The following is a 23,872-nucleotide window of genomic DNA, read 5'->3' as shown; positions in this document are numbered from 1 at the left end:
ATGTTTGAGACTAGGGTTATTAGAAACTGAAATCCAGGGACCAAATCACAATGAAACATGAAATACCAGTAAGAAACCATTTTAAAAATTCGGGCATTTTCTCTCCCAGCATCAGGCCAAAGAGAAAAAAAGCTTGAGAAACTGAGAACCAGAGACACTGAAGAATGAATCTAGTAAGAACGATGAACTGCAATATAAGCTTCTGAACTTCTGCTAGCGACCCTTTAAGGCCTGGGACTTGAGCAGAAATTCCTGACCCTTTTGTCTAAGCCCAGAAGGCTAGATACCCTAAGACCTAAGTAAAAGTGTAGTTTGGAGTTAAGCAGTCTGGATTTGAACCCTGGTTCTGCGGACCACCATTCCTGTTCTTTTATTCCAAGAGGCCCCAAACAAGCCCCTTGCCAGGTGAGCTCCTCAAAGCCGGGGAACCGGGAAAGTGCGTCACCCCAAGTCCTAACCCAAACGACGGTCCGCGTCAGCATGAGAAGGAAAAGTATAAAATGCTTTATAAGATGTGTCTTCGACACAGAGAAAGCGCGCTTTTTTTACTCTTCTCTCAGAGTAAAAGGCCCTTATTTTTAATTTTTTTATTTGTGATGATTTAATTTTTTTCTTTCCGTTGTGTTACTAGCTGGAGCTAAACATTGGCTGGGGCCCCAGGCGGCTGCTGGAAAGGCGCCCTCCCAGGAGCAGAAGGCTCGTTTAGAAGAAACTGGGGGCGGGGAGAGAACTCGCGACGCGGTCTCTCCAGCGCGGTAGGGATTTTTTTCGAGTCTTTCTCCGGCCAGGCCAAAGCTCCCAGTGTGAGACCCGCGACAGCAGAGGGCAGCGAGGAGACTTCGGGGCACACTAAGAGCATAACTGCGTCGCGCAGCCCCGTACCCGCCCCCTGGCAACCCAGCTCCCAGCTCCTCCCGGGCGGGGGGCGGAGGCGCCGGCTCCGGCCGCCGCGGGGGCGGGGACCACCCACAGCGCCGCGCGGCCCCGCCCCAGCCCCGCCCCCGACGCGCCCGCCGGGCCTCCCGGCTAGCCGCCCTCGCACGCTTCTCTGGGCGTGAGGCAGCCCCGCGCCCCGCTGGCAATTTTTTCTGAGTACTCCTTGAAGTACGGCCGGCAGCGGTACAAGCTCCTTCAGATGAAGACGGAGGAGGGGGCTGGAGGGCCCAGACTGGGGGTGAAGAGATGGCCTTCTTCCTCCTCGTTCCCCTCCCCGCCCCAGCGGAGAGCGCTAGACTCTGATTTCCAGCTGTGTTCTTACCTACCCCCGCCCTAAAAGTTTTGGGTGGCCAATTTTAATTCAGTTTAGTTTGGGGAAAAAATTAACATCAGGTTTTAGGATAACATTACGCCGTTCCCAGGTCGGAACTGGGAATCTTTCGACCTAATTTAGACCAGGGGGGCGGGGTTGTGGGAGGGGAGGAGTGCATCTGGTTGAGGGAGGTTCGGCGAGGGATGGGGCCCCGAAGGTATTGTGGTGTTTAGGGGAGTCTCCAGTCCCCACCTGGAGAGAGGGCCCACCCGCTGCGCCCTTCTACCCCTCCCGTTCTAGTTGCCAGAATGGAAAATTCGTGGAGTCCAATTTAGCGCAGGTCAACAAACTTTTATTGCCACTTCTGGCTCCCCTGCCCCAGCAAAATCCCTGCTTCTTACACTGTAGAAATACTGAGCTCTGGTGCAGGGTAATGGGGGCGGGGGTGGGGGTGTTAACCTTGCCTCCTCTGCACACTGCCAAGGTTAAAGAAACCCCACTTGCTGGAGAGGGAGGGCCAGAGGGGAGGAATTCAAGGGCACAAATGGCTCAGTCCCACCTCTGCTGGCTGCAGGGTATAAAGACCACGGTTCCAGACCTTTTAAAAAAGGGTGGAGTGGGGGAGAGGGATGAATTTGGCTGCTGTTGTACCCCTTGCCCTTGCTGCCATGTTTCCATGGAAATGAGGGAGGGGCAGGATGTAGCTCACTGACTACCTGGGGGATGGCAGGGCAGCATTTAGTAAACCTATCGCCTTCCACTCCTACCCAACACATACAGCTGTCCCCAGTCGACCCCAAGCTCACTGCCTGTTCCACTCCCTTCCTTTCTGGAGCTGGTATCATACCAACTGGACTCCAGGTAGGGCTGTTAGTGTCCACTCTCCAGCCAGGTCTTGCCGGCAACAGATGGAATCAGTATGTCCAGCAGGCTAAGTAAGTATCAGCCCTGGTAGAACCATTGGTTTACTGCCTCAGTGAAAAGCAACACCTAGTACCCCCAAGACTCTGTGCAACTGATGTTCCCCAAACATCTCTGCCCAGACAAAATTAAAAAAACAACAACAAACCATAAACCCAAATGTGTAAGGTTAAAAATAATGCAAAATAACTCTAACAATGCCGAAGGCTAGGATGGAGGAGAGGAGCAGGAGCATCCTTCCTAGACTTGAGCCACCTGTGCCCCCTGCCTTCTGCCCAGCTGGAGTTGGCTTCTCCCCACTGGGCTGTTGCTGGGGAACTGGAATCCAAATCTCCATTTGGTGCTGAGAGCTATACTCATTGCTATTGGTCGATGAAGCTTGCCTGTCGCCATAGGGAGGAGGTGCAGGATGGATTCTCAGTACCATGGGTCAGCTCGGTGCTGCTGGTTGTAGAACTGTAGCTTGATCTGATCTTTGATCTGATTCACAAGGATCTGGGACAGCAGGATTCCTACCAGCTGGGAGAGGCGAGATGGATTGGGGCCTCAGCAATGAGTGATGTCTTTGTTTTCCCTGACTCAATCTTCCCAGTATGGTTAGCACCATCCCATCCCCAGCTTCATAGCAATGTCAGTGCCTGACACCCTAGCTGGTCCCCAGGTGCCCTCCCCAAAACAAAGGAGCCTTTGCAGAATTTTAAGACCCGCAAGTTTTACAGGGTAAGTTACCTGGGGAATGGCCAGGCCCAGTGCTACGCCACCAAGAAGGAAGAGGTTGCTGTGTATCCAGTTGACCAATTTGTCAATACAGCCATTGGTATAGATGACTTTACTAGCCTCCAGGTATTCAAGGGCCTGCATACCTTGGCCACACATGGTGTTTATCACTGCCTGGTGAAAGAGTTGAAAAGCCAAATGGAACTCCCGTTCCCAAACTTTTTATTTCAGGCCCTAGCTTATGGTCTTCCCACCCTTCCTAAATTCCTAAATTGTTAGGGAATATATGTGGAGGATCCTAACTTGGAAGTTTCTAAATGCAAGCTTCCTTCCCTCTGGGAGATCTGAGTTCAGTTTTCCTTGCTTTAGAGACCTGCACCTTCTGAATCCCCACGTGGACCGCAGGAGTGAAAAGTTAACAGAGCCATTGGAGTGGGGTAAAGAGAAACATCTGATAATTGTCCTACAAAATTGATTGGTTAAGCTAGGGAATGGGGATTCCCTACAGTGGCTACCCTAGTCGAGAAGTAACTGAAATTGCTGCCCAGAAGGAAATGAGGTGGGATGTAGACTCACCTGGTTTGGGGTAGGCAAGCAACAGGAGTAAGGCACAGAGCAGCGCTCACGGCTGGGGTTGTCTTCTGAACAGTTGAAGTACATGTTCTGGGACCAGTCCCTATAGGAAATCCCTCCACAGCAGCTGAACTGCAACAAAGCCCACCACAGAGGTTAAGAATCACCCACTCCTCACACTGAAGTGACCAGGGGAATTCTCAGAGCAGCCAAAAGTCCGTGGCCAGCTTCCATTTGTAAATTCAGGTTGTTTTTAAACACAACCTTAAACCTTGAGCTCACGTTTCTCAGTGGCCTTCACCTTTATATACCTTGTTATAACGACCATAGTTGTATATATATTTTGTTTTTCACATTCAACTATGAGCTCCTTGAGAGCAGTTTCTGCATAGTATAGAGGCTGCAAAAGGAGGTGTTCAAAAACATTGGCTGAAATAAAGGATCAGTGTTGAAAATATTTGTTTTAATACAGAGAAAACAGAAGAGAATCTTCAATATTATGGGCCCATAATTACTCCATGAAAGCAAGTAAGATCCAAGTAAGTTGCACCAAGGGAAGGGGAACTCAGTACTGGTCTCAAAAGCACTTTTATTTAAAATTCAACTTTTGATTCATAGCAGCATTATTCACAATAGCTAAACGGTGGAAGTGACCCAAGTGTGCATCAAAAGATGAATGAATTAACAAAATGTGGTGGATACGTACAATGGAATGTTATTCAGCCTTAAAAAAAGAAGGAAACTTTGACATATCCTACAACATGGATGAAATTTGAAGACATGCTAAGTGAGATAAGCCAGTCACAAAAGGACAAATACTGTACAATTCCACTTATATGAGGTCCCTCTAGTGGTCAATTCATAGAAAATAGATTATAGTTGTCAGGAGTTGGGGTAGGGGGAAATGGGGAGTTAGTATTTAATGGGTAGAGCTTCATTTGGGGAAGATGAAGAAGTTCTGGAGATGGATGTGGTGATGGATGTAAACAATGTGAGTATACTTGGTGCCACAGATTTGTATACTTAAAAAGGCTAAAATGGTAAATTTTATGTTATGTACATTTTACCACAATTTTAAAAACTTAACTTTTTTATAGGTAATATTTAAAAATCTGCCACTTCCTTATCCCCCTATAAGTAACCACTTAGAATAGTTTCTACATATGCTTGTAGATTCCTTTCACAAATATGAATACATATTCTTTCCTCCCTCTTTTTTAACACAAATGGTAGATTACTATATACACTACTGTTCTGTTCTCTTAGAAGTACTTTTAAAGCACTCTGCTATGTATGGTTTTTTGCCAAACCTCCTTCCAGAATCCATTACCTGGAAGGTAATGAAGAAGTCCATAGGCCTGGAGGGTGAGGTGTCTCTTGGGATGGCATTAACTTTTGCCTACAGCCTCTGAGACCACAGCTGACCTCCCACCACTCCTAGCCCATACCTTCTTCTGGCCAAAATCAATGAGGTTCTGTAGATCCAAGTCATCTCGGTAGTGCACAATGGCATTATTGATGATCTCACTCACTTTCCCTCGTGCCTGCCAGAGACATGAGTAGGGAATCAGAATACAGGACTAATCCCTAACCGCTCCTCCATTCAGGAATAACAGTAGACAGTGGTCATCCTTCTTCATGTAAGTCAGCCTTGAAATCAGAACCAGGTCCTAGGTTGATGGCCAGTTCCGAAGTCCATCCATCCCTGGGCCCTCAGGTACCAGTAGGCAAGAGAAGCACAGGGCCTGCTGTTGCCTCTTCTCAGAGCCACATTTTCGAGATAACCCAAGATTTATTTACCTCTGAACACTATTACCACAAAATACTTGTTGATGCAAAGCCGAGAATCTAATATTTTAGTAGAAAAGGGCTTACAAAGCTGAGACACTGACCTCTAGTGGACAGAAGAGAACTACATCTCTTTAGACTCCAAACAGATCATTTTAGGATTTTACTAAGCCAGAAGGACTCGGACATTCTGAATGAACTCAGTGGCTCCCCATTTCATAGTTTCCAGCATGCTTTCTTCCTTCTTGCTCTGCTACTTCCCTCAAAGTTTCTTGTCTATAGTCCAACACTACCCCCTGGCAATCATTTGCTCTTTGAGAAAGGAATTCTGGTTCTTAACTAAAAGGACTGTCACTAAATAGCAGATCACTTCCAGCTACGGTGAGCACTGCTCAAAATCTCGTTTACTTTCCCCCTTCTTTCCTTCTGTTTATCCCAATAAGCAATGTTTAGAAGAAATAAAAGATTCTTCATATCGTCTATGGTCTACTTGATCATTGTGTTTTAACCAATAATTTGCCATTAAAGTTTACAGATTATTTTAACTTTGTGTTCATAGAATTTGTTTTCCTGTTGGCTTCTCAGACCGTCAGAAGAAAGCACCTTACAATATGGAAATCCTCTTTAAATATGGTGACTTTAAAGGCCATTTGTTCATCCCCAAGGAGAATCTTTCAAAGGCTGATGCTTCTCAGGGGAAGGAGCACTGTGGTTAATTAATCAGGCTAAACATAGGCAGGAACCTTCCCTTCTTCCCTCTGGTCCACACCTGAGGAGGCCCCCTGGCTCCCGTTACCTTGTCTGAGAAGACGAAGCCCAGGACCCCTGCAGCCAGCTGTAGCAGGAACACGATGGTGAGGCAGAGTGAGAACTGTGGGGAGCAGGCAGGAAAAGGAGACAGTTGATTACCAAGCTGGGCTCTAGCCCCTCCCAGGGCCATAGGGAGTACTGGGTACTGGGGGGCTATGGGGCACTTCTCCCAGATGCCCCATGCATGATAAAGGCCTCTGCCTCCACCATGCTGTCTTGAGGGTGGCCACTCTGTGCTGGGTCATCTGGGCTGAGCTCTATAGCGGGGAGCAGAAAGCACAAGCTTGGCGGGGGGAGGATGGGAGGTGCAGAGGAAACTGAAAGGTTGTAGGAATGGCATCAGGAGCCTGGGAGGCATATGGAGGAGGCCAAGGTCTTTCTGGTGGGGACCCTGACCACTCACCGACCACTCACCGTCTGTAGGAGGCAGATGTTCTCACGAAGCGATCCAATACAGCCGCAGAAGGTGAGCAGGAACATAAGAACACCCACCACAATCAGCAGGATGGCAGGGTCCACTGCCAGGCAGGCCAAGGCTGCTTCTGGGGGAGGGGCTGTCTCTCAGTCTGAGCCTGGTGCTGACTGCGAGTGATACCCAGGGATGAGGTGGGGGGTGCCCCCCAAAACTGTTCTCTGCCTGGGGAATCTCTAGTATGGTTGGAAGACGGTTATGGGGAGGCAGTACTCCCCTCCCGTGGGAGAACAAAAAGGGCCCAGAAGGGTTTGTGACATTTAATTTGAGGAGCTAACAAAGTGAGAGCCTTTATTCCCAAGCTTAAGAGAGGAGGAACCACTTTCGCTCCAGAAAAGAATTAGAATGGCATTAGGCTCCCAGTTTTGCAGATTCTGTTTCCTGGAGACTTTGTGCAGTAGAACAGGAATGGAGGTTGAGTTACTTCAGGACAGAGTGAGGGAGGGGCTGAGGCCTCGGATTACTCTCTGCTCCCAGAGGCGTACCTCCTTTCCTAGACACTTCCTAAGCCTAAAATGCAGGCAGATCCTGGGAGATTCGTGGGAGCCTAGGGAAATCCTGGTGAACTGGCATGGCCTGCCTGCTGCCTTGGAGTAGGGTGTTAAGATTGGGCTGGAAGGCAGCTGTCCTCTTTAGCCCCATAGCTTATGTGGGAAAGCGTATTAGAGAGCCAGGGCTGAAGGAGGCAGAGGAGGAAGAGTCATGGGGAGACGGAGGGGGGCCTATAGCTCACCTGCATGCTTCATCAGCCGAGCGTAGACTCCCACACCCACCATCACCATGGAAATCACCTGTGGACACAGGGAATGAGGCAGACCCTGAGATTTTGGAAACCAGAGAGCCCACTGTAAGTTACCTTCAGGAAGAACAGGAGGAAGATGACTTTCCTAGGAGCCAGAGATGAGCATTTCTGTCCCCACAACAGATACAGTTGATAGCATCTGTCTGCTTTGCCTCCAAGAAAAGCTTTTAAAAGATGATCTCATTTGATCCCCACAACAGAGTTACCTTGCGGGGCAGCTATTTTCCCTGTTTTACAGATGAGGAAATTAACGCAATTCAAGGTTACTAACAGTGGTTAAGAATGTGGACTTTGGAGTCAGTCAAACCTGGGCCTCTGATAAACAAATCTCTGAGCCTCAGTTTTTGTACCTGAAGATGGGAATTTAAAACAACTACATCTAATAAAACTACTGTGAAATTAGATAATGCATGGAAAGCATTTAACACAATGCCTGACAATAAATATTATCTATCATTACTAATAGTTAACTTGCCCAGGGTCACGAGTTTTGAATTTGAATTCAACTACATCAAAGGGAAGAGTTTTTTAAAAATATTTTATTTATTTGAGAGAGAGAGAGTGCATGCAAGAGAGAGCATGATGGGGGCGAGGGTGGGGCAGAGAGAGAGGGAGAAGCAGACGCCCCGCTGAGCAGGGAGCCTGATGGGGGTCTCGATCGTGGGACCCTGGGATCATGACCTGAGCCAAAGGCAGACGCCAACTGACTGAGCCACCCAGGCACCCCCAAAGGGCAGGTGTTAAAGCTGAAGCAGGCCTGAGTAGAGGCACACTCCCAGGTCTCTAACTCTCTTGGGCGTCAAAATGGTGTCAAATACAAAAATGCAAGTGCATCCCAATGTGAAAGAATGCATGCATGAATGCATGTGTGTAAGTAAAATACCAAACTGCCTTGGCAAAGGAGCCTTTATCTCTATAAACCTGGATTCCAGTGTGGAACAAAAGAGTTAAGCGCTTCAAACTTCCGGGCTCCTCTTTGAGAGAAGAAACCCGTCAGAGACTACCAGCAATCCCCAAAAGGGCCTTTTCTGCCCCACCCCCACCCCCACGCCAGGCCTCCGGGGGTGCAGGGCAGCCCAGCGTTCACATCTCTTGGCCACTCTTTCTTTGTGCCCAGTCCCCAGGCTGGTGCTAAGCTGCAGCTGGCTGTCACCATGACAATAGCTGGGGCCAAGTTCTGGCTGGAGGGAATTCTCAGCAGCAGGGACTTGACCAACTCAGTGGGGAAGGAGATGGCTGGCTAGACTCCACTGTCCTACAAGACAGAGACCAGCTGGAAAGAGCTGTCTTGGGGGCTTTGGTGGGAGAAGGGAATAGGGCCCCTAGAGAGGGAATAGGGTCAGAGTAGTCCCTCAGCAGAAAGACATTTTTCCTTAGTGGCCTCTGCCTTCTGGTGCATTTAGCAGTAAATGGAGACCCTTATCTAAAACCGTATCTTTCAGGACTCTGGCTATATACCCAGCCTTGCCCCTCAATCATTTAACACTGCCTCAGACTCAGGGCCAGATATGTTATCTGCTGGCCCTTATGCTCTTTGTCCAGGAGAGAGGGAGCTGCTTGCAGAGCTGGGAGTGGGGCTGGAGGTGCCAGCTGGCTTATTGTCCCCCAGCACAAGCAGGCTGAGGGAGCAAGGGGGAGTGGGTGGGGAGGTGAGGAAACCACACGACAGAGTTCCCAGTCACCCCCGAGGCCTGTAGGCACAGCTCTTTGCCAGAGTGACTGAGCATCTTGGCCTGCCCTTTAAAACTCCCCACAGCCAATTAACGGTTCTGAATATCCTTTTACTGAATCACTGAAGGGTATGTATCTGCTCTTTATTTCTGTTGTTCCCAGGCTCTTCACTGTTTTGCAACATGTTAAATTTTCACTAGGATGTATAACTTTCCACAGAGATGGTCTCTGATTAAGTCCTAACACAGCTAAAACAAGAAAAAGTAAAGAGGTGCCACGTCTCGCGGTAACTTAATTCCACGTGTGGGCCTGTAATTACAACAGTTGCTCTGTCTTTATTTGCGGTAGGTAGAATAGTGTCCCCCAAAGATGTCCCGTCCTAACTCCTGGAACCTGTGAATATGTCACCTTCCATGGCCACAGGGGTTTTGCAAATGTGATTACGGATCTTGAGACGGGGAGATTATGCTGGCAGGCCTTAGAAGCAGGAGGCCAGAAGGTCCGAGTCAGAGAGGGAGATCAGTATGACAGCGGAAGAACAGGTTGGAGAGGTGTGGTGCCAGGAGCCAAGGACGATGGGCAGCCTCTAAAAGCTGAGAAAGGCAGGAAATAGATTCTCCTCTGGAGCCTCCAGAAGGGACCATCCCTGCCGATACCTTGATTTTACCCAGTGAGACCCATTTTGGAATTCTGACCCCCAGAACAACAGAAAATTAATTTGTGTTGTAGTGGCTACGAAGTTTGTGGTAAGTTGTTACAGCCACAATAGGAAACTAACACGCTGTCCAAATTCTGTTCATCAGCTGCTATGCACAAGGTACTCTGAGGACCGCAGAGATGAGTAAGATATGGTCCCTGCCCTTAAGGAGATCTGTATGTTATATGGGAGAGGGACAAGAAAAACCAGAGCCTATCCTTTCCAAACTTGGTGTCATTAGGATGGGCGGGAGGGCAGGGAGAAAAGAACTTAAAACTGTTGATGTCTTGGCTGCACCCCACACCACGTATTTCAGAATCTCTGACACTGGAACCCAGGCAACAGTACTTCTGAATGCGTTCCAGGTGATTCCAATGTGCAGCCAAGTTTGAGAACCACAAGCCTATAAAGCACATTCAGCCAGGGATCTAGAGCAGCAGGTGCCGATTACATTAAAATTGAGATGAAGACTTTAATATTATCATTAACATTTAATACGATCACTAATGACACTGCTTACCTGGAGTTCACTAGCTAACTCTAAAATTCGACATTTCTATCACTGATCTGCCTCTGTATCCCGGAGTCACAGCTTGCCCTTTCACACCCCTATTCCTGCCCACATCTCCCACCCTGAATTCTTCAAAGCTACTGCTGTCCCGAGGTTAATGCCATTGCTGTTAATAGCACAGCGTTTTAGAGCTGAATAGAACCTTTGAAATGAGCTCAGCCACTCACCTCTTTTTATAGATGAGGCCCAGAGAGCACAGTGATACTTGACCAAGTGCACATGGGTACAGAGGAAACATCTGGACTAAACCCAGTTTCCAATCTCAGTCTGGAACTCTTTCCACCATATCAGGCTTTGCCACAAAATCCTTATAACACCCCGCAATATCGCCAATGACCTCCTTTCATGATGAGGATGGAAATAAAGACACTTCTTAGAATGGCTTTTCATATTCTGGCGAGGATGAAGCCTCACTGGAAATTTTTAAAAGCTAGACACAGTTTTTAAAATAGCTGAGTCTAGCAAAAGGCATGTTCCTGAAGAGTTGTCAATCAAATTATATAAAATAACTTGCATGCACCAATACCTTTATCCTTATAGAAGGTGAGTAGTCACCTTATAATGAAAATAGCCATCCCCTGGGCTCCTTGGGAAAATGGTTCAATCTACAACTGGAGCAGGAGATATACAAGATAAGCCTGGGGTATCCATGGTGCCAGAAAATAAGGAAATGCTCAAAAACAAACACCCTCCCCCCACCCACTGCTGTGGGTATGCCAAAGTGACATCAAAATAAGGAAGTATGAAATTATTACCCCAAACATAAAATATCCATGAGTCCATATGGATAAAAAGGACTTAAATTTTTTTTTAAAGAGGACTTAAATAAATAAACGAGGGAGGAAAGACAAATCTCCCAAATCAAGAGTCGGACGCTTAACCTACTGAGCCACCGGATGCCCCCAAAATCGAGGAAATTCTAATTCTGTCACAGCCAACAAAAACCTAAGGAGACAGGACAACTAAATGAGATTTGGTATCCTGGATGGCATCCTGGAACACAGAAAGGGTGTTAACATGAAAACTGAGATCTGAATAAAGTACGGACCTCAGTGATAATGATAATAACATTAATTGTCACGAATGTATACTCAGGTCACGAATGTATCATACTCATGTCAGATGTTGAGAGAAACTGGATGTGGGGTATATGGGGATTCTCTGTACTATCTTCTCAGTCTTTCTGTAAAACTAAAACTGTTCTAAAAAATGAAATCTATTTAAAAGCAGCCATTCCCAATTTGTTAGGTGTTAGTTGGTTAGTAAATCCACAGTTTTTAATATCAGATTTTCCTAAACTGGGGATTCACTTGCATGCAATTTCACAAACTTTAATCGGGGGTGGGGGAGGGCTGTCCTTACACCAAAGTGTAGGGCAATGGATCTTATAACAGTTCAGGTGTCAGAGCACCAGGAAGCCACAATGCTCTGTTAGTATAACCTATACAATTTTGACATACTAAATTCTTTTCTTAAACTTTAATATGCTATCACTGCTATCTAATTTACAGTCCATATTTACTTTCCCCAATTCTCCCAAGCATGTCTTTTATAACTGTTTTTTAAAGATTTTTTAAAAAATTTATTTATCAGAGAGGGGCATCGAGAGAGGGAGGGAGCACAGGCAGGGGTTGCCACAGGCACAGGGATAAGCAGGCTCCCTGCTGAGTCACCCAGGCATCCCTATAACGTTTTTTTTTTCTTTTTTTCTGATCCAGGATCCCATCAAGGATCATGCATTTAGTGATCTTTAGTGATCAAGTCTCCTTTGGCCTGGAAGAGTTTTGCAGCTTTTTTCTTTTCTTTGGTTTTGGTCTTTCAAGACACTGACTTGTAAAAAATTGTGGTAAGGGGCGCCTGAGTGGCTCAGTCAGTTGAGCATCTGCCTTCAGCTTAGGTCGTGATGCCAGGGTCCTGGAATGGAGCCCCGCGTTGGCCTCCCTGCTCCGCGGGAAGCCTGCTTCTCCCCCTGCCTGCCGCTCCCCCTGCTTGTGTTCTCTTTCTCGCTATCTCTCTTTCCATCTCTGTCAAATAAATAAATAAATAAAACCTTTTAAAAAATAAAAATAAATTAAAAATTGCGGCAAAATACATATATCAAAAAATTAAGGGGGTGGGGGGATGGGTTAGCCTGGTGATGGGTATTAAAGAGGGCACATTCTGCCTGGAGCAGTGGGTGTTATGCACAAACAAAAAAAATTAAATTATATCTTTGTTTCTCTTAAAAAATAAAAATATAAAAACAAATCAACCATTTTACAGTTCAGCAGCCTTAAGTACATTCGCATTGCTGTGCAAGGATCACTGCTCTCATGTTCCAGGGCTTCTTCATCACCCCAAATAGAAATCTTTAACCCATTAAGCAGTCACCCCCCCATTCCCCCCACACCTCCAAACCCTGGCAACCACAAGTCGGTTTTCTATCTCTCTGGCTTTGCCTATTCTGTACATTGCCTATAAGTATGGCTCTTTGTGTCTGGTTTCTTTCACTGAGCATAATGTTTTCAAGGTTCATCCATGCTGTGGTGTATATCAGTACTCCATTACTTTTTATGGCCTAATAATATTCTGTTGTATGGATATAACACAATTTGTTTAGCCATTCACCCATGGATGGACATTTGAGTTGTTCCCACATTTGGGCTACTGTAAATAGTGCTGCTGTGAATGCTGGTGTACAAGTTTTTTTTAATACCTATTTTTAATTCTCTTGGGTATATACCCAGGAGTAGAAATGCCAGGTCATATGGTAATTCTATGTTTAATTTTTTGAGGAGTTACTGGACTTTTTTTCCATAGTGGCTGCACCATTTTGCATTCCCACCAGCAATGTACCAGGGTTCCAGTTTCTCCACAATCTTGTCAATACTTGTTCTGACAATTTTTTGACACTGACATTTTTATTTATTTTATTTTATTTATTTATTTATTTTAAAGATTTTACTTATTTATTTGACAGAGAGAAAGGGAACACAAGCAGGGGGAACGGGAGAAGCGGGCTCCCCACTAACAGGAAGCTGGATGCGGGGTTCGATCTCAGGACCCTGGGATCACGACCTGAACCAAAGGCAGACGCTTAACGACTGAGCCACCCAGGCACCCCCCCCTTTTTTCTAGTAAGCTCTATGTCCAATGTAGGGCTGGAGCTCATGACCCCAAGATCAAGAGTTGCATGCTCTACCAACTGAGCCAGCCAGGCACCCCAACCCTCATTTTTTATAAGTCCAGGCCAGTTGTTTTGCAGAATATCCATCAGTTTGAATTTATCTGATTGTTTCCTGACAATTAGATTCAGGCGACACATTTTTGACAGAAATATTACACAGATAATGTTGTGTCCTTCTGAATGTGTCATGTGAGGAAGCATGACATATTAATTTCTATCATAGAAATAAGGAACAATTTACTAAGCAATGACGAGGCTGTTAAGCATATGTCTCTACATCTCATAAAACAATAATACAGGCGCTACTCTAAAGAGTTGCCTAGTTTTCCATAATGTTTGGTTGCTCCTTGTCTTCTTCCCTTTGCCTTCTCCTGGCACTTGCTGGCAGATAAGCAGCCACAGATACTAACGTTCATCGGAGAAAATAGAAAATGGAGAAAATTCTCTCCATTATTTGACTTCGTGTCTTGCAAATTGCAGAAAGACAGCCATGATTTGGTGTTATGAGAAAAACCCTATTCTAGCCCCTGGAACACTCATGGTTTCAGGGCCATTATAATGCACTAACGGAGGAAAGGTTATAGGGCCCCAAGATGAAAGTCTGAAGAAAAGTTCTCCTGGCTCTAGTGCCCAAATGCCAATTACAGGCAAATGGGCTCTTGGAGTCCACTTGGATTGTACCTTAAGACCAAGGTGGTGTGACAAGCCCTGACAAGTGGACCCAGGGAAGGCTCTCGGAGAACAACAGTGGGGTCTCTGTTCCCATGATAGATACGAAATGTCTCTGTGAACTATAAAATCTATAAAGACATCATTAAATATCACCTCTCTCTGGCTAACAGTAGAAATATGAGCAAAGGGGGTTTGAAGCTGAAGGAAGTCAGACTCAAGGTTAGCTAGCCCTCACCTAGACTCAATCCTCAGCTACTTGCCATTTGTCAGAAGGAGCACTCATCCTAGCTCTCCAAGCCCATCCTTAACAGGTGACCTCTAGGAGCTCCTTCTAGCAACAGTAATAGCTACCCTTTGTTGAGTGCTAAGGGTCAGGCACTGGGCTAGACACTTTATACCGACTCTTTCATTGAATTCTGACCACAGTCCCAAGAGGGTGTTAGTATCTCCATTTTACAGAACTGATGTTGGGAGAATTCAAGTAACTTTCCCCAGCTCCCTCAGAGAGTGAGCAGCTAAATGGGACAGAGGAACCTAAGTCTTTATGTCTCTGGAGCCTTGTGACCTGGCCCATGCTTTCACCTGGGGTATCACGTGAGGTGGGAAGAAGCTGCCTGCAGTCCTCTTGGGGGAGTAGCTGATAATCTCCAAACTGGGTGGGGCTAAGGTGGGGGGGATAGGAGAGCACAGGGAGGTGACGGTGCCAGCAGGGCCCAGAGGGAAGCCCCTGGAACAGCACCCTGGAAGGGGAGGACGTGGCATCACGATGCAGGGCCCACCAGCCCCTGAGAGAAAGCCCTGGCCTTGTCTGTCTCCACATTCTAAAGTCCAGTCTACACGAAATGGCTGCATCTATCTCTAAGTCCTCTCCTCTTCTTTGGAATCTCTTCCCCTCTTCTTTCGAAGGTGGTGGTGGGGGACAGACAGCTGCGAATAGAGTCATTCCCTGTGTGGGAGTCAAGACCTTGCCCCTACCCAGAGGGACATGGGGAGGAAGGGGTCTGTACCTCTGGTTTCTCAGTCCTCTCTACCCTTATTTCTGGATAAGCCTGCTCGACCTAAAGCAGAGCCCCTTCTCTCACTGCCCAAGCTCTGCATGCCCTGGTCCTCATGTGGCCATCCCAGCACCATGGTTCCTGGATTTCTGAGGTGACAACTATCTATGTCAAACTGGCTCTTGGCTTTCTCTCCCTGGATTGGATGGAATTGTCCTGCTGGAGTGGGGGAATCCACAGAACTCTTTCCTTTCCAATGTCTGGAGCCAACCATTTAGCTTCTCTTTAGGCCATGGCTGGTCTTGGTTTCCCAAGGTTATACATGAGAGACGGAAGTCCACAAGGGCTCACAGTAGTATAAACACTCAAACTATGGCCCTGGAGTTCCCAGCCTGACACAGAGTCTGCTATCAAGACCCCAAGAGGTGTTACATGTTTTCTTTTATTCTTTTAAAGGCTTCTTGAAGTTATGATTTTCTATGGGGTTTAAGGCAAACAGAGCTGTTGAGATAAGAAAGTATGTGAGTGACTTGACAGCATAGGATATGCTTCTTGTCTTCATTTTTAGTGTTTGTTTGTTTGTTTGTTTTTTAATTAAAAGAATGTGACTATGTCACTTATTACAGCCTACCTAGTCTGCAAGGAAAGGAGGAGAGCTGGTGGGGGGGGAGGGGGGAGGCTGGGCTCTGTCTCCTAACGTATTTAGGTGTGAGTGTGTGTGTATGCACACACTGGGGGTTGTGTTAGGTGGTGGAAAGGGCCCCTGCCACTCAGGAGAGGTTTTTGCCAGGCTTGATGCCTGGTCATTTCCTCATGGCTTCTGAGCCAGGTTACAACAGATGGTGCTGCAGGTGGTATGGGGCATTCTCACTGCCCTGGGGACTCCAATACAGTGCTCCTGGAGGGGAGAGTGAATTTCTTAAAGAAGATACCTCACTAGAGGCCTGGAGCAGTCTAGAAAGACCCGGATGGGGGTCCACGTGTACTGCAGTGGAAGTGAAAAAATCTGGGTGCTATAGGTAGTAATTATGCATGGTCCTGAGGGAGATGTTGGAGGGGATGGCTGACCCAGCTTGGCGGGGGCGGGGGGGTGCTAGGCCACAGGACCCAGTGCAGAAGAGAACACAGTTGGATCCCTCTCCCCAACCAAGAATGCTCAGGGACTTCCGGTTGTGCTGCATCTTGACAGACTAGTGTCCATAAGAGAGGGAGGAGGGGCATCATGCCTTCACCTGGTAGGGGCTGCTCCATCATTTGCCATTCAATAAGCATTCAATAAGTACCCAACCTGCCAAACTCAGCTGGGCACTGAAAAGCAAGAGGTGAATAAGGCAGTGTACCCTCGGGGGCCTGAAGTCTAGAAGAGGAGACATAAATAAACACATAATTGCAGCAGAGGTAAGGGATGTGACAATCAAGGTATATATAAGGTGTCATGGGATCCCCGAGGCATGGCCACCAAGGAAGCCTGGGCTGAGTCACAGGGACTGGAGTTCTGAGTTCAGCCTGACTCAAAACCACCCTAACTGCTGCCTTGGGTGGAAAAAGGACCAGCAAGGAAGGAGATGACTGCCATGGGCAGCACTGATAATGTTCCTGCCAGTGTATGCCCAAGGCTGATAAAGCAATGTACCATGGCATTGGTCTTCCCTCTGCACAGAGCTGTCCAACACAGGGAGGGGAGGAAAGTCAGCTACTTCTTAACTGAAAAATTATAATACAACTTTTGGGATCTTGGAGCAACTCCTCTGGGTCATGGGATCCCAACAATCAGGGATCCAGCAGCATGATTCTGGAGAGAAAACCAGAACTCCTAGGCAAAAGGAGAAGTGAGATTTGAGACGTGAACAGGAGGAACAGGTCCTGCTCCCAAAGAGGCCAGCAGCCTTCTGAGTCAGACTAAATGACCCAAGGGTCAGAGCTGTTAGAGTAGCAGCAAAGATCAGCCAGTGCCACACCACCACTGAGTGTGACCCCAGGCAATACTGGCTACCTTCCCAGTGTGTCCCAGCACAAACACAGCCCATACACGGCTCCCCCAGCAGCTGGCCAGAACATGCACTCTTCCTGGAAAAGCAGAGGGCCAACATAGGTGCCTCCTGGGCAGATGAGGGGAATTTGATTAGGATGGTGAGAGACTACAAAAAAGAAAGCACAGGAACCAGTCCCTGAAGGGTGGTAGGAAGAAAGAGGACCCTTGAACTGGGGAAGCAGCCCTTCATCTCCAACTGCATTTGTGTAGAATGTAGCTCTATGACTCTGGGCCTGGGGGAGATATGACACTCAGTAACACCCAAAAGGTACTGGCCTCTGGGAAGGTCAATGTCCCAGGGACACCAGGACACAGAGAGATGCATCCTTAGATCCAGCTCCAGGTCCTGAAGAAAGAAAACAGTCCCCAAAGTGATGCATTCATCTTTAAATAGTTCACAGAGGCAGAAAATTTTTCTTGTTTAGAGGAGAAAGATTAAGGACAGAGAGACAGATATATTGGCTTAGGGTCACACAGTAAGTTGATGCCAGAAAGGAACTGGGCCTCTTGTCCCTCATTGTGCTATTTCTAGAGCCTCTGACTCTTTATAAGTCTAAAGTAGGGCCAAGAAGGGGCTCTTCTTTAATTTGGGGTGGTGCCAGCTTGGTTAGCCAGGTCCTCTGACCCTGAATGAATCATTTTTTACCAAGGCAAATGGGTCTATGGAGCCAAACTCTCTCCCTGGCTGCAACCTCCCAAAGTCATTTGTCTGGTAAAAGCGGGGGAGGGAACAGGGTGGGGAAGTCCAAGAAAATGACCATGAACTCAAGTGTAACAGATGCACCCAGCTGTTGCCGCTGGGGAACACAGATAAGGGTGAACTTCCAAAGGCTCCAAAGAAGAAGCAGAGTCTTTGCTGATAGAGAAACTCAGAATGAGGATCTGACGTCCCTGGGATGCTAATGCTGGCTCTGAGGATGGTATGTCATCCCCCAGGATGGCATGTTACTGGCCTGGCACATTCAGGGAGCATGTAGGAGGATTCACTGGGACTTGCCCTTAGGCAGGGAGTTTCCCTTAGACCATCCCCTAGCCCCAGCAGAGTGGTGGTGAGTTTTTCTCTGTTCTTTCCTAACCTCCAGCTGAGGCCGACCCTAGACCATGGGAAGTTGAGTCACCTAGTAATACTAACTCCCCAGTTACAGTAGCAGTCATCTGGGCCACGGACTTCCCCTAGAGGCACTGTAGTTCAACAGAAAAACCACTAGATCAAGCTTACTAACCAGCTGTTAGACCTTGGATAAAACAATTAACATCTCTGTGCTTTAGTTTTCTCATATATAAAATGTGGGTGCTGGACAGAATGTCTTCTAGATTTTTTTTTTCCAGTTCTAAAACTGAGAATTTGTTAGGAACTCAAACTTCATTTTTCCCAGTACAATGGCTGAGCTCTTATCACCACCCTCTGGGATTTCTCTCATTTGTCCCAACAGGCTAGCACTTATGTACTTTGTGTCTGTTCTTCAAACCATGGCCCGTGTAAACCTTTCCAGCAACTGGCTTAGATGCCTGGTCGGCTCCCTCTCCTAGGAAACACATTTTAGACTCAAGCTTTCTCTCTCCTGCAAGTCTGAACTTTAGGTCTCAGGCTGAAATGGGCAGGGATAACGGGCACCTACAGCAGGTGCTCTGAGCGTGGCTGGAGCTGGAAGAGAATGGGGGATGGGAGAAGGACCTCTTTATGTTCTCAAACCCAGAGGAGCTCAGGGACTCTACAGAAGTGAAACGGAATTGAGCTAGCATTTCATGATCTGGTCCAGGTGGATTCCCAGCTCCAGCAGAGTGTTTCTGCCATCCCTGATCATACTGGGTTCGATTTTATGGAGGAGGGAACTAGGGCCTACAGAGATGAATGTACTGCACAGGTTAGTCAACAACTGCAGGTTGGAGACAACAATCCAGGTGGGCCCAGACCAATATTTTTTCCAATTTTCCACACTAATCATAAGATTCTGAAAGGACTGCTGGCCTTTCAGCCCAACACAGGGTCCAATTTAAAGAAGCTGAAGACTGTCAGGCTCCAGGGGATGGAGTCTGGTCCTGAGAAAGGTGGGGCAAAGTTTGGGACAGTGCTGGAAAAAGCATCCACATTTGGAGGCCATTCCTGCCCCTTCTCAGCCTTTGGGAGGAGGGGGGCACCAGAGGCCTCCAAAAGGAAAAGACAACGCCCTTTAATGCATCCTCTCTGAGGTGAGGGGAGGGGAAGCTCTGTGTTTTTCCCCTTTCCTCTTTTTTTCTTTGCTGTTGGGCCTCCCAGCCCCCAGGCCTGAAAGTCCCCCAATCATGAATGTACCAGTGGATCTGCTTTGGGCCAACAGGAAAACCCGCTTCTCCCGCGCAAACCCATTTTTTTGGCCTGTCACAAATGCTCATCCGATGACCAGAGGATACCCGTTAAGTCTTTACTGAATCTCTTGCATTACCCTCCCCCTCCCTTCCCCAACATCCCCTCCGGACGCGGTGCCAGTATGGTGTCCCTCCCCAGGATAAATTACCCCAAAGTGTCATCACCCAGAAAACTAAGCAGTGCCGTTCACGACGCTCGCCTTGAACCTGGCATCCCGGGACGCCCCCTCCTCAGCCGTGGGCAGCCCACTGCACCCTCGAGGGGTGCCCTGCAGCCCAGGTGCCCCCAAGACCCCCACGACTCACCCAGAAGAGCATGTTGAAGAAGAAGAGCAGGTATTTCACCAGCGGGCTGACGAAGGTGAACTCCTCCCCATAGCCGGCCGGCGCCCCGGGTCTCCTGGCCATGGTCCCGCCGCCGTCCCCCCGGGGGCCTATCTCTCCGCGGCGGCCGGCCCACCTGCGCGCCCTGCGCCGGGGTACATGAGCCGCGCCACCGCGGGAGTCCGGGAGGAGGGGAGTTGCGCCGCGGTGGGAAGTGCCCGAGCCGTGCGCCCGGGAGGAGCGCGGGCAGGGCAACGACGCCGCCACCGGAGCCCCCGGGAGTCGCGGGAGCGGCGGCGGGCAGCGTGAGCGGCGGAGAGTCCGCGGCGGCGGGAGCACCAGCCCGGCCCGCCCAGCTCCCAGGAAACCGGGCCCGCCCCTGGCCGCCCATTGGCGCGGCAGCCGAAGCCTGACTTCTCATTGGCCGGTCGCTGATGTCACTAAGTGTCCAGCCATCCCTCTCCTCCGAAAGGCGGGGAAGACACCTGTTCAGTGAGGGACAACTTGTTAAAGGGTCAGTGGTTCTGCCGCCTCTCCCGAGAAGGGAAGCATCCAGGCAGCAGCTGCTCAAGGGAAAAGGGATGAGATGGAATGCACACTGCATCATACACCCGTGTCCTCTACCCGGTTGCTGTACACATAATGCAAACACACATACATTAAAATCAACAAGTACGTACGTCGCGTGTTCAGCAATGCGCCGAAAGCTGTGGGAATACAAGAGAATAGAGAGAATCCCCGGGGGGATGACAATAAAATCAGGGAGACAAAACTAACCTACATATAACAATCAGAAAATATTTAAGAGTAGCGGCAATCCTGTTTAGTAACTATATATTTTAAATGCTTATTTCAGAAGCTCTGTAACCCACTAGTGGAAATTTGGAAGCATCACCAACAATCCTGCCATCCCAATTCATTACCGTTTCAATACCCCCCCCTTCCTATTTCCTTAGAATCTTGGTCTATAGACAGACACTGTTTTTAACATGTTGATCTGACACAAACAGGTTGAGTGCAGTGTAGATAGTGGACATTGTGCTGGCTACCATAAGTAATACAAACACCAATGTTATTGATTGAATGTTTGTACCCTCCCCCCATTCATATTTCTAACCGCCCCCACCCCCTCTCCCCCCAGATGATGTTATTAGGAGAAGAAGCCTTCGGGAAGTGCTTAGGTCATGAGAATGGAGTCCTCATGAATGGGATTAGTGTCCTTATAAAAGGATAACCTCACCCCTTCCACCATCTGAGGACACAGGGAAAAGACAGCAGCCTAAGAAACAGGAAGTGGCTCTCACCAGACACCGAATCTGCAGGAGCCTTGATCTTAGACTTTCTGCATCCAGAATTGTGAGAAATAAGTTTCTGTTGTTCAGAAGCTACCCAAGCTATGGTATTTTTTGTTATAGCAGCTTAAATAGACTAAGAAAGGGATTCCGCCTTCATCAGTTGCATGACCTGGGCAAGCAACTTGATGCCTCTGAGCCTCAGTTTCTTCAATGTTACATGGGGAGAGTCCTGTCCTACAACGTTGACATGTGGATTAAAAAGATAATGCATGCAAATCACTTAGCACAGGCTGGTACATTGACGGGTTCACTCAAGGCAGTATTTTGTTTGAGCAGAATTTAGAATCCGGTAGGGAAATAGGATAACTGCACAAATACCTACAGCACATTTATTTGCTGGAGAGTTGGTGAAGATACCACAGCAAGTGAAATTAAGGGAGGAAGAGACTTAGAATAGAAGAGATGAAGAGGGAGGGTAATCCAGGTGGACAAAAGGGTGAACCACAGCCTGGAGGCGGAAAAAAACAGTGTTTAGTGAAAAATAACCAGATTGGTTTGGCTAGAGCATAGGGTATGCTTAGTACAGCAGTGGAAGATAACACTGACTGATGCCAATACATGTTGAATTGAGTTAAAATCATGGAAGGGCTTGAATGCCAGATTGGGGAGTTAGTGCTTCATTGGTTTGGAAATAAAAGGTTGGGTTTTTTAAAAGATTTTATTTTTTAAGTAATCTCTATACCCAAAGTGGAGCTTGAACTTACAACCCTGAGATCAAGAGTCACATGCTCTACCGACTGAGCCAGCCTGGCACCCCCAGAAATAAAGGTTTGAAGAAAGGAATGATGTAAGATCTGTTTTGTTTTTGTTTTTTTTTTAAAGATAAGGACTCTTTTTTTTTTTTTTTAAGATTTTATTCACTGAGCACAAGCAGGGGGAGCGGCAGGCAGAGGGAGAAGCAGGCTTTATGCTGAGCAAGGAGCCTGATGCGGGACTTGATTCCAGGACCCTGGGATCATTACCTGAGCCAAAGGCAGATGCTTAACCGACTGAGCCACCCAGGCGTCCCTGTTGTTTTGTTTTGTTTTGGTATTCGGTTTTCATTTAGAGTGGGAAAGAGGTTGCGAGAGGAAGGTTTGTTAGGAGTCCATTATAATAGTCTAGATAATCAGAACTTCGGATCTGATTTAGAGGTGAGGGACAGAGTTGATAGGAAAGGGTAGTAGTGAAGCCGTTGGGAAGATGGGCTCTTTAGGGCTAGCTATGGAGGGGGTGGGTAGGTTTGACAGGAGCTCTAGGGGTGGGGTTCAAAAAAGTGACTGAGACCAGGTTGCTGGGGGATGGGGCATTAACAGGTGACCGCTTGGAGATCCGTTTTAGTATAAAAAGTGTGGGTTGAACAGAAATCATTCTACAAGAAGTTAGGAGTGAATGGGTAACCAAGGGTGCACACCCTTCTTCAGATGTTAGAGAGGTGAGAACTGAGAAAAAGACCAAGGTGCTGAATGTTTCTAGTAGATGGCAGTTCAGAGATCAGTTTTAGATCAGTTTTAGACAAGAAGAGGTAGGCAGATCACAAGGGGTCAAGGAGGGAAGGGGGGTGAAGTGGAAGCTGTGGATGAAGACTGTGGACACCTCAATCTAGAAATTTGAAGATTATAGGAGCTTTGAGGGACCTTAGAATGAATGGAAAGTTCTCTTTCAGCATGCAAGAGATCTGACATGTATAGGAAAAACAAGCCAGTAAAAATGGATTGAGGTTGATAATGGATGGGACAAAGTTTTGGGGTTAATGGGTAGAGATGGCATTAGGAATCAATGGGATGACCACAATGTCCATCAAGAGTGGACAGAATGGAAGTCACGGATGGTGACTGTATAGTGGGAAGGCATGCAGCTATAGAACAAAGAATGAGGAAACTCTCCATGTACCAAGAGCAATCTCCAAGATAAATTACTAAGTGAAGAAAGCAAAGTGAGGAACAGTGTATATAATGTATGACATTCTGATAAAGAAAGACACAAATAGGAAATGATATTTGTATTAGCTTGCATCTACCTAAATAAACTCTGGAAAGACACAAAACATACTGAGGAAGGAGGTTATGTTCTGGAGTGAATGAGGACAAGATGTGAAGAATGAGACTTTACACTGTGTGCCATTTTATTTTTTCCGATTTTCGAAGCATGGGGTATATTAACTCTTCAAAGCATTAAATTAAAAAAAAATTACAGCCCTATTATAACATGCGATGCAGCCTTTTAAAGCAATGTAGAAAGTATATATAGTGACTTGAGAAAAGGTCCATGATACAGAAAGTGCAGAAAAGCAGATTGTAGAATAAAGTATATAAAGTATCTGATAACCAGGAAAGGGCTCTGACTTATTTCAGGTCCTTGGAAGGCATTTTAATCACTTGGACCATATGATGTGGCCACTTAAATTGAAATCACAAAGATTATGTAATAATATGTAACATTTTAACAGTGTAAGTGAAAAATCCTAAACAGCTTATTCACAGTATGACGTGTAAATATCAACAGAGACAAACCAAAGAAAATGTAAAAGTAAAATTATTTGCACTGATATCATAGGATGTGTGGCAGTTTCTAACTTTAAAATTGTATTTTATGTTATTTATGTGATTATGAACAGAATTAAAATATCTGAACAATATTTCTGTAAAGCAAAAAAAAAAACCAGTCACGTGACTGGATCTAACGTTGTCAAGAGGGTGTGTAAAGGAAGGGTGCCAAGGAGGAGAGAAGAT

General features: G+C 47.1%; 1 protein-coding gene across 4 annotated transcripts; it reads right to left on the bottom strand.

Moving 5' to 3' along the window:
* Nucleotides 1-1,579: 1,579 nt before the first annotated feature.
* TSPAN33 (tetraspanin 33) lies at nt 1,580-20,124 on the bottom strand. Of its 4 annotated transcripts, none has more exons than XM_028104951.2 (8): nt 19,789-20,124; nt 7,264-7,348; nt 6,473-6,600; nt 6,045-6,119; nt 4,909-5,004; nt 3,464-3,592; nt 2,900-3,061; nt 1,580-2,689 (listed from the first exon to the last, which is right to left on the bottom strand). In XM_028104951.2, exons 1-8 carry the CDS (start codon nt 19,888-19,890, stop codon nt 2,588-2,590), a joined length of 879 nt encoding a protein of 292 aa, XP_027960752.1. In that variant the 5' UTR covers nt 19,891-20,124; the 3' UTR covers nt 1,580-2,587. The 4 variants fall into 4 exon arrangements, with proteins under 4 accessions (XP_027960752.1, XP_027960753.1, XP_027960755.1 ...); XM_028104952.2 differs by having other exon boundaries at nt 6,473-6,597; XM_028104954.2 differs by having other exon boundaries at nt 6,473-6,597; nt 7,264-7,321.
* Between the last annotated feature and the right edge of the window lie 3,748 nt (nt 20,125-23,872).

Source organism: Eumetopias jubatus, unplaced genomic scaffold (assembly GCF_037043125.1).
Source record: "Eumetopias jubatus isolate StellerSeaLion01/CBP00866 unplaced genomic scaffold, mEumJub1_p1.0 scaffold_14, whole genome shotgun sequence".
Lineage (NCBI taxonomy): Eukaryota > Metazoa > Chordata > Mammalia > Carnivora > Otariidae > Eumetopias > Eumetopias jubatus.
The sequence above is the reverse complement of the archived record's forward strand: the minus strand, read 5'-3'. Positions and strand labels throughout refer to the sequence as shown.

Bases quoted from the DNA above. Each gene is read 5' to 3' on its own strand.
- TSPAN33 (XM_028104951.2), bottom strand. From the start codon at position 19,890: ATGGCCAGGAGACCCGGGGCGCCGGCCGGCTATGGGGAGGAGTTCACC. The intron at 7,349-19,788 runs GTGAGTCGTGGG...CCAAAATCTCAG, and splicing joins TCTTCAACATGCTCTTCTGG to GGTCTGCCTCATTCCCTGTG. The intron at 6,120-6,472 runs GTGAGTGGTCGG...TGCTCCCCACAG, and splicing joins ACATCTGCCTCCTACAGACG to TTCTCACTCTGCCTCACCAT.